This window comes from Chelonoidis abingdonii, chromosome 9 (assembly GCF_003597395.2).
Source record: "Chelonoidis abingdonii isolate Lonesome George chromosome 9, CheloAbing_2.0, whole genome shotgun sequence".
In the NCBI taxonomy this organism is placed as follows: Eukaryota; Metazoa; Chordata; order Testudines; family Testudinidae; genus Chelonoidis; species Chelonoidis abingdonii.
The window spans coordinates 85,082,798-85,098,438 of NC_133777.1; the positions used below are offsets into that span (position 1 = coordinate 85,082,798).

The 15,641-nt window shown below is 48.4% G+C and overlaps 1 protein-coding gene across 3 annotated transcripts in view; it reads left to right on the top strand.

The window, feature by feature from the left end:
* FRMD5 (FERM domain containing 5) overlaps positions 1-9,707 on the top strand; it is a 317,514-nt gene extending 307,807 nt beyond the window's left edge. For 2 of the 3 annotated variants that reach the window (XM_075069763.1, XM_075069764.1), the window contains exon 14: positions 8,365-9,707. In XM_075069763.1, coding sequence (XP_074925864.1) covers positions 8,365-8,951 — 587 coding nt within the window. In that variant the 3' untranslated portion in view covers positions 8,952-9,707. The remainder of the gene's footprint in view (positions 1-8,364) is intronic. The other variant, XM_075069765.1, reaches the window with a different exon arrangement.
* Positions 9,708-15,641: the final 5,934 nt, after the last annotated feature.

A 15,641-nucleotide genomic window follows, 5' to 3' on the forward strand; every position in this document is an offset into this window, starting at 1 on the left:
AGATTGTGCTGAGGGGCAGGGCAGGGGGTCAGCCCAGGAGCCCAGGACTTAGTGCGGTAGCACAGTCAAATATGCCACAGAAGGAAGAACTACAAAGCAAGCAGGGAATTAAATCGCTAACATTTAACACTATTAGTCTAACCAACCTCCAGGCTGCAGCTGCCTTTCCTCACTCTCACTTCAGCTCGGCACCAGTGGCAACATGGAATCCCAGAATAGCGCTGGCTCCAGGCTCAGCTCACCAGTCACGCACGTCATTGCTGCCATTGGGTGAAGCGGCTGCAGCCAGCACCCTGTGCATTCCTGCTTCGGTCCCGTCCCACGCTGGGCTGTGCCCTGCTGCTGGGCGCGGGGGAGCGGAGAGACTGCAGGAAGGGGGCTAGTCCAAGGCCACCATGGCGAAATGTCTGATAAAGATTAAGACTAGTGTTACCATCCATCTGCGGATAATCAACCACTGCTACCGGGATGTGACAGTGCGAGTGCTGAGCCTGGGCCCCTGGCTGCAGGGCAAAGTGCTCGGTGCCTCACCTCTCCTCCCAGCCCTCCCCGGCTTCGCCCATGTTGCACCACGGGACCAGTGCGACGTGCTTACACCAGGTAACTAGTGGCCATGTCTCTGCTCAGCTTGGCCGAACTGTGCTAAGAGCTGGCGTTACCATGCGCTGCTCCCCACCCGCAGAGCCAGGCCTCGGGGCGCGTAGGGAGAGGAATGGGCACCCTTGTTCCTGGTTCAAATCAACACTGTCTTCCCTCCCGTGCTTTTACTGTGCTCTCCACAGCAGGGGCCTGTGTCACTGCTGGGCCTGCGCCCCAGGGTCACGTTTGGCTCCAGCCATTCCCAGAAGTGGGCCTGGTTGGAGCTGGTGGCTCAGCTCAGTCTCATTTAGAGAGAATTGACTAGGAAGGGCCCCAGTGCAGGGGTTTATGGATACGGAGTGCTCGTTCAGACACTTGCAGGTGCTCAGATACCAGGGTGATGGGCAGCAGCAGTAGAAAACGCAAAGCTGGCTGTGTGAGTCTCCAGCAGCGGCTGACAGTCGTTAGCAAATGCGCTGCCTCTGCCAGCACGGTTCACGTCATGGTGAGAACACTTTCATTGCTCTGCTGTGCTTAGCGCGGAGCCTTCCTGCGTGTCATCAGGCAGTGGTGGGCAAATGCCTCCTGGATCATGGCATTTGTTTTAAAATGAGTAGGCTCAAGAGGCTGCATACTCAGGAAGTTGTTCAGCGTGAGCTGGAAAAGCTCAAGGGGATCCAGGAGCTGGAAAAAATGATTGGGAAGATTCCACACTTGGCTGAAAGCAGGTTCAGCCCCGACCCAAGGGGTGGCGAGAGTGCTGGTGACTGCTCGCTCCGGGGGAAACAGTAGCAGTGTTAGCTCTCCTGAAATTATCATGTTCTCGTCTTACCACAGTTGCGGGCAGGGGATGTGCCAAGGGGAACGGTGGGGATGGGGCACTTTTCGCTGTCATTGCTGAGGAGGAAATGTAGCCCTAGGCAGAGTGGCTGGTATGAGACCCATGCACCACTCCGGTCCTGCGTCAGCCTGAAGCTGTCCCGTCTGCCCAGCAAGGAATTTCCCCATGTGAGTTCTAGGCAATGCTATGGATCCTATTCCCAGAGGCACGTCCATCCTGTCCCACCGCCTGTGGGCGGCCAGCGTGCTGAGCTCATGCCCTTAGCGGCCAGCGTCTTCACACACAGGCCCTGTGATAGCAGAACCGTCTTCCTCCCTGTGCCACAGTCCTGGGGCTGTCGTGCTTCACCAGCACCGGCAGCAGCACAACGTGATGGCGGCTCTTGTGCTACAGCTTAATGGCTGCCCTCTTGGAATTCACAGCCACGGCAGAGGGCGATTTGTCTTCAGGCGGGCGCTACAGAGGGGCTCCAGTCATGGTTGGGAAGTCAGCAGGCGGGGGGGGCGGAGTTAAGGCTAGTGGTGGAAACATAAGTGTCTTTCCCAATTGTCTAGACTGGGTGGGGCGGGGGAGGAGGTTGGCTGTTAATGCCCGAGGACAGTCACTCAGCCTTGTTTTAAAGGGCAGGCTTGCGGCACAGTATTTTGCCTGGGCAGGTGCCACATACCAACGGCACGTACGCAATGCTGTAGAGGGGCTAGGACTATTTTAGACCATCCCTAAGCACTACAGCAGGCTCGCACTTAGGGGGGCCTGACGGTATGCGATGCCTGCATGTCACTGGGTGGGGATGCTGTAGGCAGCACCCCTCCCGCCCCGCCCCCCCAAGTTACTCTCTCAGCGAGCTCAGTGCAAAAGCTGTTTGGTTGATGTGCTAAGAGCGGGGCTTAGCGCTGCAGGCAACGAGCTGGTGCGTTGGGTTTTGACTTAAGGCACCCTAGGGTGCTCATACGAATGGCTCGAGCTGCCCAGGCAGCGCTAGTCCATGTGTCGTGCAGCAGGAGGGAGTGGGGTTTACGCCCTCGCTGCCCCACCTGCACAGACAGCCAATGGGTTGAATTTTAAGCAGGCAGCAGCCTTTTTATCCCAGTGCACTTGTTCCTCAATTGACATCACTGCCTGGGCCGGGGTCCCAAGCTGCCCCACAAAGCCTTTTCAACCTTAATTCATAGGGGCAGCCTTTCCCCCTATGGAAGTGATTCCCTCCTGTGGGTGGTTTGTGGGGGGGGGCAGACGGGGCATCTCCAGTGTGTGTGTCCATGGGGCAGGAAGGGACCAGAGTTCAAAGCGCTAAAGCTGCGGCTTGTCATGGGCTCTGCCAGAAGTAAGGGTCCAGTGACAGGCAGGCCCTGTGCTGCCACTCCACTGCCTGAATGGGGGCAGCCCTAGGTCATCCCTCAGGTTGAGGTTGGGCCTGGTTTAGCTTGGGTGTGTGGTGGGAAACTGAGGCAGTGAGGCTGCCTCCCTGGCCTGGCTGTGGCTCCCAACTGAGGCACTAGGGTTGCCAAGCGTCCAGTGGAAAAAGACCCTGGCAGCCACTAAAATCTGGTCAGCAGCACAGCAGGGCTAAGGCAGGCTCCTTACCTGCCCTGGCTCGACACAGCTCCCAGAAGTGGCCAGCATGTCTGGCTTCTAGGCGCAAGCAGGGGCAGCCACTGGGGCTAGGTGCACTGCCCCCGCCCCGAACGCTGGCTCTGCAGCTCCTATTGGCCGGGAACTGTGGCCAATGGGAGCTGCAGGGATGGTGCCTGTGGGTGCTGGCAGTGTCCCCAGCTCCTCTGCCTAGGAGCTGGCCATGCCAGCCACTTCCAGGAGTGCTGCCCCCAGACCCTCACCTACAGCCCATCACCCTGCCCCAGCCTGGTGAAAGTGAGTGAGGATGAGGGAGCACAAGTGATGGGCGGGGAGCAGGGCCTCAGGTAAGGGGCAGGACAGGGCAAGGTTGTTCGAGTTTGTGTGCTTAGAAGGTTGGCCACCCCCTGAAGCACCGCTGTAGGGCTGATGGGGCAGGAGGGAGTGGAGCTTGTGCTACCTCCCCTGTGGCACTGGGGGACGGAGGGCAACCAGTCACATGGGGGGCCCAGAGTGCCAGGAGTAACTGCACAGTCCCCTACATGTTAAAGCAGGGGGGTAGGTGTTGGACAGCTAAAACCCTGCCCTACGCATTGAGCCATGGCACTGTCTGTAATGCAGTGGGCTCCAAACTGGGGGCGGGCCGCAGCTCTGGGCAAGGGGGAATGGGAGCGGGGTCAGGGCCCGAGGCTGGGGCCAGAGCCAGGGGCCACCCCTCGAGCAGGGCTAGGAGTGAGGGAGGGGTGTGCTCCCGCCCCACCCCCTGCCCTTTCTCAGAAGGCTATGGTGCCAATGGTGGGCAGGGGGGGTTTCTTAATGGGTTGCACACAGAGCAAAGACAGCCACATGCTTTTAAAGCACAAACACCTGCCTCAAGCCCATCCACATCGGTTCACTTAGTCTGGGCCACTAGCATGGGCCCTCCTAGCTGTGAGCTGAAGTGACTAAGGCACAAGACACAGACATCATCTCCCCCCCCCCCAGTATCTTACCAGAAACATGTTCTAACAGCCCCCTCCCGCCCACACCGACCACCTCCCAGGCAGGGGCAACGCCCAGCAGGCCCCTTTGCCATCACACTTCAGAAACAGACTCAGGCAGGGCTGCCCTGGATGAAGCCTGGCCCGCTGGCAGTGGCTGGCTGGCAGAACCAGCGGTGGGCTGGTCACACATTACACCTCTGCAAACTCAGCTGATGGCCTCAGCTAGGCCCTTCTAGCTAAGCTCCTGGTCAGTGCTGGGGGGGACACTCCTAGGGCCAGCTGGGGGCTGCTGAAGGAGGGTTTGGTGTGGCAGGAGGTGCCACACGTAACTCGTCCCTCTTAAATCAGTGCACGGCAGTGTTAGGTTTTATAGTTCAGCCACGAGCAGGCCCCTCCAGCACGTCCCCTAAATGGTGCTTGGTGGTGACCTTCAAAGACCCTCCCCCCCCCCCCCCGGGCATTTGTCAGACACAGAGGGGTGTTTGGCTTGGCCCAATGCCAAGAGCATTAGCTGTTACACATGGCGCTAAGCGGCACTGCCTGGCCTGAGCTGTGGCAGTGTTGCTCTGTGCTATTCGATAGCTACTGTGGGTCAGAAGCTCCTGCCAGGAGCCCTCCAGAGTGTCCGGGGTTATGAAACTTAGTTAGTTAACGTTTGTAAGTGCCGTTGCTGGCTCACATTGCCTGCTGCAAGGGCTGTATTCTGTTGTACTGCTGCGTTCGTTACTAGAGCTGAAATGGTTTCACTGATGCCCTGTGGAAACCACTGTGCACGGCTGCGTACGCAGCCCTTCGACACTAAGGTATCTAAATATGGCCCAAGGAAGCTAACTTTCGCCGCCCCCTCCAGTTTTGAAGTGTGTAACTAGTTCAAACACATTTAGGGATGTTTGTGACTGTGTTGCAGACAACCAGCCACAGGAAGGTCAACAACACAGTAGCCTAAATACGAGCAGCTAAATGTGAAACAAACCTAGAAATCGTGGTCATGTTAGAACGCCTCCTTCACCTCACACAAATGTTTAAAAATGCCTTTTAGTCCACTTAATTCAAAGGCTGTAGGAATGGGGTGAGTGGCTGGACGAGTCACTCGCGTTTAATCAGCCCCGGCCATGCAATCTAGTACTGCAGTGCCCGTGGCATAGCCCGTTTTAAATGCTGGTGACCGACTGTAAGAGGCATTTATTTAAGCTGTTGATAGATGGTATCCTCGGTGTGCTGTGAAGTGAGTATGTTATGAGTCTTTGGGTGGATGGAAATGACAATTGTGGCTGTGATATAATTAGGCCAAGCTGCTGCACCGAGCTTCCCTTTTGCAAACACTGTGTGTGCTCAGTGTCCTGACACAAGCCTGACGGTGTTGGTATCAGAGCTGTAGCCATGTTATGCGATCATGGGTATGTGCACACAGCCACACAGCTGAACCCTTTGCCTCACAAGGGAACCAAAGCCATTTGTCAGGCTTTGAGAACAGTTAATGGTTCTTCCTCCATTTTTGCTGTCGTATGTTGCGAATCTACTCGCGTACTGAAAGAGAGGCTGTTCTAGCACCATTTCCAGCCCAGCCCTGCAGACCCAAGATGGTCACACCTGTTTGAATCAAACTGAAGACCAGTAGGGATTCCCCCCCGCCCCCCAAACCTGCGTTCCAGCCATTAGTATGGATTTACATGCTACATACAATGCAGAAAGTGGCGGGGGGGGAGGGCAGTACAAAGTCTCATAGGAATTGAAAGGATTTGAATTATAGAAACTAAACATGGACAAGCTCCCTGTTAGTTCAACTTGCTCTTCTCCCTGCCGTGGTGTAGGCCAGGACTTGCACTCCTCCAGGGTCAGGTTTGAGTCACATGCAGGTTGGAGCCTAGGTAATAGCAAAGGGTTAAAAAAAGGAGGAGAATCCACTTCACAGCTCCTTGCTCCCATGAGCAAGGATTATTTTGTCTTTGGGTGTAACACCTTCTTGTATGGGCCCAGTGAAGAATATGCTTAATTGCGGCACTTTAACTCAAGTTGATTGCATAGCTTTAGAACACATATTGAGGTTACTGCACAGAAATACTAAACCGAATGCATGTCTCATTACTTTCAGCCCCAGCTGAAATTAGCTGCGTCATCTTTTCTGCAAACATTGTGCAGTATGTTCACAAGACATTTATACTCACACGGCCAAAGTTCAAGGCAAAATAACCAGTGTTGACAATTTTTCTGTTTAAAAACAAAAAATCTAAAACATTCCTTTGCTGGCACCTAGTAGAATCCGTCCCCTGGAGAATTTGTGTATGAGCTAAATCAAGCAGCAGGACCATTCAAGGGTGACTGCTTTACAGACTGTGACTTGCACAAACGATGGGGCACCCCACTGCCAAAGACCCAGTGGTGTCTGGCTTTGCTGCCCTTCCTCTCCTTGCATCTCGTACAGCATCATGTTCAGTCCTCCCTGCTGGCCAAATACCACCTGCAGCGTGAGGAGCAAGGCAGGTTGCACTCGATCAAGCTTTTATTGCCCTTGTTTCCAATTATCATCCTAAAGCACCTCCCTGGAGCCATTAATTAGTGCTTTAGTTCTCCACACCTCACCGGGGGCAATGCAAGTTAAACTGTTCACACAATACTCGTGCGCTGCCCTGTGCAGCTGCTGAGACAGAGTGAAGGTGTGTTTGACGGAATTCTCTTGCGCAAGACATTTATCTTCACTAGCACAGAAAACTTTGTCACATTAAGGTTGCTACTGGTACCTGGCACCTTTCCAGACCATGGACACAGTGGCAGCCTGGCTAGTCTCAGCTCCCTCTCTTGCTCTCAGGACTTCGTGGCTGTGGCCTGAGAATGCCAGGTCTCTGCTTCCCCCAGTCTCAGGGCTGCAGCCTGTATTAAGCACACCCATTCCTAGCTCCTGTATGCCCATGCTGTGTGGACTAAGCCTGCAGGTGCTCAGCTTTCCACCCTTATCTGAGAGCTATGTCCCCATGTTTCTGCTTCCTGCCACACCAGGTGCTCCATGTATCACTCGATTCATGGTACAATCAGGGAGTAGGGGGTGTCAGGTAAATAGCTGCCCAGCTGTATCTCAAACTCTGGCCTAGCCCTGTAGGTAGCATAGCCATTTCCAAAGCCCCTCTGGCAATACAGGGCACAGCTCCTGCTTGGATGCTAGTTAGGGTTACATGGCCCTGTAGAACCAAAGTCAACATCTAATCAGTCTTTAACTATTGGGCTGGGGCTGGGTCCTAGAACCTGGCTCACCTCAAGGAAACCTGGCTCATGTGGTTACTGCCCAGAGGTTTCTATACCTAATTTTACAGAGAAGTGTGGTAAGAAAATGAAAGTTAGAAACTGGTCACTTGGAGGCAGGAGGAGACTGGATCTTGGGAATCCCTTGACCCAGTGACACCCCCCCCCCCCCCCGTCCAGCACCCCCCCCCCCCCCCAACCTCATCCCCCAGCCCATATCCCTCTTTCAAGGCCACATATCTATCTCACGTGGAGTGAGAGCACTTTGAAAAATCATTTTTAAACAAAGCTTCAAAATGCCACACGTGGTGCAGCTCCCCTTCCCCCCCCCCTGCAATTAGGGAAAGCTGCAAAACTCAAATAAGCACTAGTTCTAGGATGGCTGTTCCCATCTGGCTGCTCATTTGCATGGCTTCTCTGCCTCTAGCCTTTGATACAGGACAAGAAGGGTTAGACGGGACCAGGGCCTCGCAGTGTTGAGTTCATGGTGGGCATCAATTCACAGGGGGACCTTGGTTAAGTTACTTAGACCTCAATGTTCAACACTCCACTAATGTGGGGTTCCTTGGGCACCAAAAATTAGCAGACCCTTGGAAAATGTGGGGCCAGAACCTGTCTGTGCTTCATTTTAACGTCATGGAGGTTAAGTCAATTAATGGCTATTAGCCAGGCTGGGCAAGGAATAGTGTCCCTAACTTCTGTCTGTCAGAGGGTGGAGATGGATGGCAGGAGAGAGATCACTTGATTATTGCCTGTTAGGTTCACTCCCTCTGGGGAACCTGGCATTGGCCACTGTCGGTAGACACGATACTGGGCTGGATGGACCTTTGGTGTGACCCAGTATGTCTATTCTTATGTTTTCACCATCTGTAAGATAGGGATAATAATGACCCCCAGGGCAGGGTCTCAGTCTTAATTCTTTAGTAGGTGTGACCTGAAGAAGAGCTTTGTGTAAGCTTGGAAGTTTCTCCCCCTGCCCCTAGCAGAAGTTGATCCAGTAAAAGATATTACCTGACCCACTTTGTGGCTCTACAATTTGCAAAGCAGTTTGGGCTCTTGAGGTGCGGTGTTCTATACACAAGAAGGGCTTCACACCCAGTAACTAACCCTGCTAGCTCCTGCACCTCTCTCACGCTGCTGTCTTTCCCTCCCCAGGCCTGGAGTCTCTGAGGGACAGCGCTCACTCGACCCCCGTGCGTTCGACCTCTCACAGCGACACGTTCATGGCCCACGCGCGGAGTAGCAGAGCCGAGAGCAGCGAGAGAGTGGCAGTCATCTCGGATGAGATGTACAGCCCTGCGGATAGCGTGCTGCCCACGCCCGTGGCAGAACACAGCCTGGAGCTGATGCTGCTCTCCAGGCAGATCAATGGCGCCCCCTGCAGTATTGAAGAAGAAAAGGAGTCTGAAGCCAACACACCTACTGCAACTGAGGCTGATGAGATGGGAGGCGAGTTCAGAGCCTTGTGTCAGGGTGTTGGTGGCAGTGGCGGGACACAAGCTGCACAGGTGAATAAGTTTGTTTTAAGTGTCCTCCGTTTGCTCCTTGTGACAGTTGGACTCCTCTTTGTTTTGCTCCTTCTCCTGATCATCCTTACCGAGTCTGACCTTGACATTGCCTTTTTCCGTGATATCCGCCAGACCCCTGAGTTTGAACAATTCCATTATCAATACTTTTGTCCCCTCAGGCGATGGTTTGCCTGCAAAGTCCGCTCCGTGCTGAGCCTGCTCATTGACACCTGAAGGCATGACTCCTCCTAATAACTAGCCAGGTGGATTCAGAAGATACCTGCTACCAGTTCCCAGCAAATGGGACACATCGTGGCACCATCGGCCCATAAACTAAGTACTCCTTTCATGAATCAAAGTACACTGCGCCCTAGGATGTTTGTTCCTGGAAGAAGAAAGGGATAGATTTGTGCCAGATTAAAAACACATTTCTTTAGAGCTCCACTTTCCTGAAGTACTCAACCATTCAGTTTTTAATCTTTGAAGCATGCAGAGTAATTTAAGATTTTAATTTTCATAGATGTATTACTTTGAAAGTATCAAATAAGAGGAATTTATTTTATTACTACTGATTATTGCATTAGTGTCAGCCAATAGCAGAGACACTAGTTCAAGACTAGAGATATGGTATTATGCAGGAGCTTTAGTAATGGTGCTACTGAGTTGTAATTTAAATACTACGGGATTGTTTCATTATTAAAACTGCCTCTGTGCACAGCACTACCACCTTCAAATTATTTTAAAGAGATCCTCTTTTTACTAACCAGAGCATCTTAACTGGCACATGGTTTATTCATTAGAAAGTGATCTGGTACAATACCATTATCAACTTAGAAACGTTTTCACAAACAGAGTGGGCAAGAAAGAGGGAAGCCAGGAGTGGCAGTGTCTGTTCCTTTAATAGCATAGAAAGATGTGAATACCTACCCTAGTCTACAACATAGGCCTTTTCCGAATATGTTAAGCCGTGAACCTTTAGTGTACTGCAGTGGTGTTAAATCCCTAATGACAGTGGGAGTTGAATATACCAGGGTAGTAGATAAATATACTCAGTTATGTTCTACAAAGTCAGAGTGTGTAGTTAGTAATCAGACCTGACTGATTTGGAATACATTTTGCCTCAAAAAGTTGTATTTGTTTTGTATAAAAAAAAACAAAAAACTGTTCAACCTATATTTTAAACAAAATAGCATTTTGTTTTTGATACTAATCAAATGTTTTTTTTAAACTTTATGGATTAGATGAAAATAATGTGATATACAAAATGATTGGAGTAAGCCAATTATTTTAAGAATAAATGTTTTTGTAGAATGGAATGCCAAGGGCAGATTAACCCATTCCTTGTTTTGGAAAAAAGAGCAGATTTTTTGAAAAATTTCAAAGGAAAGAGCAGAATTCCAGAAGTGGAGGACAGCACTGAGAAACAAACAAAAAAAAAACAACCAAGACTAATATGAGATCTATTCTTAAGGGAAAAAAGTGTAATTAACTAATTTCTATTGTGACATGAACACTTGAATCTTTTATTACCTGGCAAAAATAGCAGCCCATTTGTAAGGGGAGCAATAATCACTACTGTAAAGTTTTTTGTGAAGCTGGGCATATTTAACAAAACAGACTAGCAAGAGTTTCATTTCATCTCAGGGAGAGATTTTAAGCAAGCTGAGGCCATAGACCTAATTTTAAAAGCTCTGATTTACATTTTCTGCACCTTCAACCATCTCTGCACACAAGTTTAAGCACTGCAGGTGCGCGTGCACACACAGATTTCCTTTGAAGATGAGTTATGATTTTGTCCTGAACTGGTCAATTGTGCTCTTTTGCCAAATGTTCAATCATCAGTATAGAGAATAATTTGAAAGTCAATTAGATTCAGACTATTTGTCACTGCAATAAATAAATTTTACCAGTCAGATCTTTAAAAAAAAATAATTATATATATATTTATATATATATATATATATATATATATATATATATACACACACACACACACACAGTTTCATGTCACTTTTACTTCAAAAATTAACCACGACCATTTGATCATCAGAAGAGCTGGAAAAGATTTTGCATTCAGTTAATATTAAGTTGTGAATGCCAACCACAGGAGAAAAAAGGCTAGATTTTTACATGGATATATACTCTTTTATGCAACATAGCAAAATTAACTTTTAGCGTAGTGTTCCTACCTCAGTCTGTAGTAAATGGTGTTTCTATGCAGTGAGTGATAGTCTTAAACTAACCATTTTTCATCCTAGGTTAAAGATGCAGTATTCCATTGTTTTAATTGCTAGTACTATTTGTTTGTCATAACAATACATCATCATTCAGTGACAAGTGCAGCTCCAATATGTTGTACTTTAAACATTTTCATTTTTCAAAAAACACAAGATATGAAATATCAACCTTGAAAAACTTTTGCATCAATCTGCTTTTAGAATAGTAATAAATACCACACCTTGTTTAACCTTTTACTGTTTTCACCTGGCATTTTATCCTAAAACCACGACAATTAGTAATTTTTAATCTTACATTTTTCCCCGTGTGCCATATATTTAATGTTTTGCTAGCTGTTAGTTTTATCTGTCCTTTGTATAAAATGTTGTTTCCATAGTTCTTATATGAGAGGAAGCAAAACTCTTAATAAAGAATAGTGTACTGCATCTTTAAAGCAGTAGAGGGTAAAAATACCAGAAAATGTGAATTTCTTAGTTTTCATAGAAGTTAACCTTTCATGTGCCAAATACTGCAAGTTACTTTTCCCCCCTCCAAAATAATGTACCTTTTTCTACATATTCAGTATGTAGTTAGCATAAAATCATTGGTGCCATGAAAAGTATTTTTAAATTTAAATAAATATTTAAGTATCATGAAAACAAGAGTTGGCATTTTTTATTTTTAAATAAATTGCTCATTTGACTGGTGATTGTTAGTATTTTACAGCTCCAACAAGTTTTACTTGATCAAGAACTGAAAAAATTGGCCCTTAAACACAATGGGTCCAAATTCTGCATCCTTAAGTTACACTAACTTCCCACTGGGAGGAAAAAAAAAAAAAAAAAATCAGTGCAGAATTTGGCCCTTTAAGCAGAGAAATTCCAAAATTACAAACACCGATAAACCTAATGCAAGGATGATTTCACTGTATCATTATATGCATCTGCATGGCTTTTAACAATTTTGCCTTCATCCTTGCTGACTCGCTTTGTTTTCTAAAAATCCATCCTTTGAAACATTTAACTGAACCAAAGAGCTGATTCAGGCTACGTTATAAACATGTATTGCTGCCAGGATGAAGCTAACCCCATATAGAAAGATGAAGCTAACAAGTCAGAAATACAGGCACACCTATCACCTTCTGATCCCTCTTCCTGTTCTGCTGGGCATGGCTAACTGATCACAATTCAACTCATTACACACTGCTTATATGCAGAGTGTGAATACCAAAGCACTTGCATTTTGAAGCAACAGCAATTAAGCAGGACTGAAAATGGCTCTCAGATCCAGCTTCAAGAGTGAAGGCCAAGCCAGGCTGGAAATTTAAGGCAGAAAATGGCACAACGTTTTTGCTTACCTACTGCAGAGGTTATTCTGTAACAGAATGGTGAGATGGTGTGTTAAAGTGACCTCATTTCAGCTGACTTTTGCAGGACTCAACTTGTCCCTTAAAACCAGAAGTGCCTTAGACTTGAGCAATGAAAGTTTATTTCAAATCGTAGTTTTTAATGTTTGCGGGGTGAATCAGGTATCAGTGTAACCCTTCTGCCAGGTAGTGAAGGCAGCAACAAGCGACAGGTTCCTCTTTATACAGATCAGAACTGGCTCGACACACTCCCACTCTGTCCCCTGCCCCCAGCCACCCCAGTAATCTAGGAAAACTAGCCACCACCCTGGGTGCCTCCAAGAGGTAATACTTCCTCACTTGCAAATACTGAGTCTGTGTATAACACAAGAAAACTTTTATTAAAGAAGAAAACAACATTACATTTGGAAAAACCCCGCAACGGTGATTTGAAAGTACCCCACCACATAGCAAAACGCCCACCTCACAGTGTCTTGGGCAGTGTGTCTGATTCTCACCTGGTGCTGTTCAAGTCCAAGGGACAAAGGTCTCCACCATGCCACTCCCCTTTTTCCTCCTCTGGAAACCCACTCGGGCTGTCTGAAGTCAGCAATGGCCCCAGATTCCAGGGCCATGTCTGGGGGCTTCACCTCTTGCTCCTGAGGGATGAGGGTCAGGGTGGTGGCCTGCCAGTATCTCTGCGACTATTTGTCACTGCCACAGCTCCCCAGCAGTCATGGTGGCAGCGATGTTCTCAGGTTCATCCAGTTCTCGGTGATCTCAGCTCTTCAGTGATTTCACAGGATAGCCAGGAACCTCTGCTGCCACCTCTCCTGCACTGTCTTGTCACCACAGCCCTGTCTCTGTGCCAGGGCTAAGGTAAGGGCCCACAGGTCAGCATATCACAGAGAAGGAGCCAGGCCTCTCCAATGCATCTAGTCAGCTGTCTTAAAACAGTGATGGGGGAGGATGAAATGGTTTCTGGCACCCTTTAAGCCCGGTTGTGTGGACCTATTTAAATACCCCGACTCTTACATTTGGCATCACTACTCCTGACAGTGAGTGAGGTTAAAGTTAGGGTGACACCCCCACCCCAATTAGGGCTCATGAAGAATAGTCCTGCTGCCTTAAGACTGAATGCAGTGGTAATGAAATGTTATCCTTATTATGTGACTAGAGGGAATTTTAACCCAAAACAGCCACAATCGATCACTTCAGCAATGCAGGTCTGTCTGCTGATCCCCTTGGCAGAGTAAGTGTCTCTGCAAAGAGGTGGCTCTGAGGTCTTTCCCCCTAGTTCACCACTCGCTGTCAGGGGAGAGCTCATTCAGCCCCTGCTTACACGTAAGTGAAAATGAAAGAGGGCCAAGCAGGGAGTGCAAGTCTCCACCCACAGCTCTAAACTCTTTCAGACACAGCTTCTCCTGAGCAGAGGGGCCTGTGGCCACTTTGATTCCTTGGCTCCCAGGCAGCTCCACTCCTTCCTTTCCAGACCTCTTTGTGCCCTTGGAGGAGAGAAGAGGAGGGCAGTGAGCAGTGGCCCAGAGCAGAGTAGGGGGTGTCTATGCAAAAAGGTTTAGAGGTCCTATCCTGCAAAACCCAGTCTGAGAATATGGTGTAGTGAGGCTGAACCTGCCTCAGTCGAGAGGTTTGACCCAGACCATCTCCCCTTGGCCCAGTAACTCGTTATCTCCTGTTGCCAAGAATTCTCTCAATTCTCAGAAAAAAAACACACCGACATCTGGGACAGCCTTGGGCCATCAAGAACAAGCTGAAAGCAGGACCAGAAACACAATGCCCTCCTTCCAAAGTTTGAGCCCATTCACACAAGTAATAGTGTTATGGAAACACAGAGCAGTCAGTGCCACCACCTGCAACTCTGACCCCTTGCCTTGCTGGATGCTAAGGGAGAGTGTGTGAAACATCTGCAGCCCCCTCCTAAAAGGGGCTGTTCCTGTCAAAGGCGGCGATGATGATCTAGCAGGCGCATTACTACAAGCAATACTAAAATAAACTACTTTGAGATGCTGCAATATCACAAACTACAGATCACCTCACCTCCCTTTTCTACACAAGCTAAAAATCAAGAAGCTAGCAAAACCTGTCTCCAATGTCACTTGTCAAGTCAGTATACATGTTCCTTCTCAGTCAGGCCAGGGCACGGCCCAGACTTGAGACTTGTTAATCTGGTAGAAGACCATTTGCTATTCATAGTTATGTGGTATGCATCCACTCTTCCTCCTGGACTTCTCTGTGGCATTTAGCAGGGAGGGATAGCTCAGCGGTTTGAGCACTGGCCTGCTAAACGCAGGGTTGTGAGTTCAATCCTTGAGAAGGCTATTTAGGGGTCTGGGGATCAGTCTTGCTTTGAGCAGGGGGTTGGACTAGATGACTCCTGAGGCCCCTTCCAACCCTGACATTCTATGATTAGTACCAGTCACCACCATACACCCCTGCCCTGTCTCGAAACAGCTGCAGAGAAGCATGGAAAATCCTGAATGGCTCAGGTCCTTCCACTCAGACTGAACTCAAGAGTCTTTATGGGCAATTGTTCCCCCACATCCAAATCCCTCAGCTGCAGAGGGGCAAGGCTCAATCCTTTCCACTGTATTATTCAACAGCTTAGCCACCTTAGAGAGAGAATACAATATCCTGCTGCAACCCTGTCACCTTTACAATGAAACCATTAGACAAGCAACAACGTGTGATTTGTGCTTTTCAGCAAAACCCTGTTTATTTTATTACCTTATCCTCTCAGCTCACCCCATCCTCTCTGTATTTAGGTTGTTGTGTCCTAGCTCAGCTGTAGAAAGTGAACTTTCTGGGGCAGGGACTGTTGTCTGTGTTACAGATGTGCAGTGCTTCCAACAATGGGACCTTAATCCCTGAGACAAGTTTGAAGATGCTACCAGAACAGCAAACCCACACAGTGACACCCAGCTCTACATCCCTCAATATTATCTGTGAAATTTCATCAAAGTGCTGTTTCCTTCCATCTCCAATTATCAGTGAAGAGGTTAAATAAAATTACAGTTCACACATAATGCAGCATCCTAAAACAACTGATCAACTCAATGTATTGCTGTTTATCATCGTCTTCTTTACCTAATTCTCAGAGCACCTGACAACATTCATTTACACACACCAATATTAAACAATTCTGGGAGTAAGATTTCATGGCCCAGTGTCAGACATTTTACTAAACTAATATGTTTTACTGAAAAACACAGACTATGTTGTATAGTAAGCTTAGGGTAAACTTCAGGAAAGCCACAATCATGATGTATTACATCTAAAGAGCAAGCTGAGGCCCAGTCTAGAAAAGGTCTAATGTTAAAACTATATGTGATAAATATTTGTTA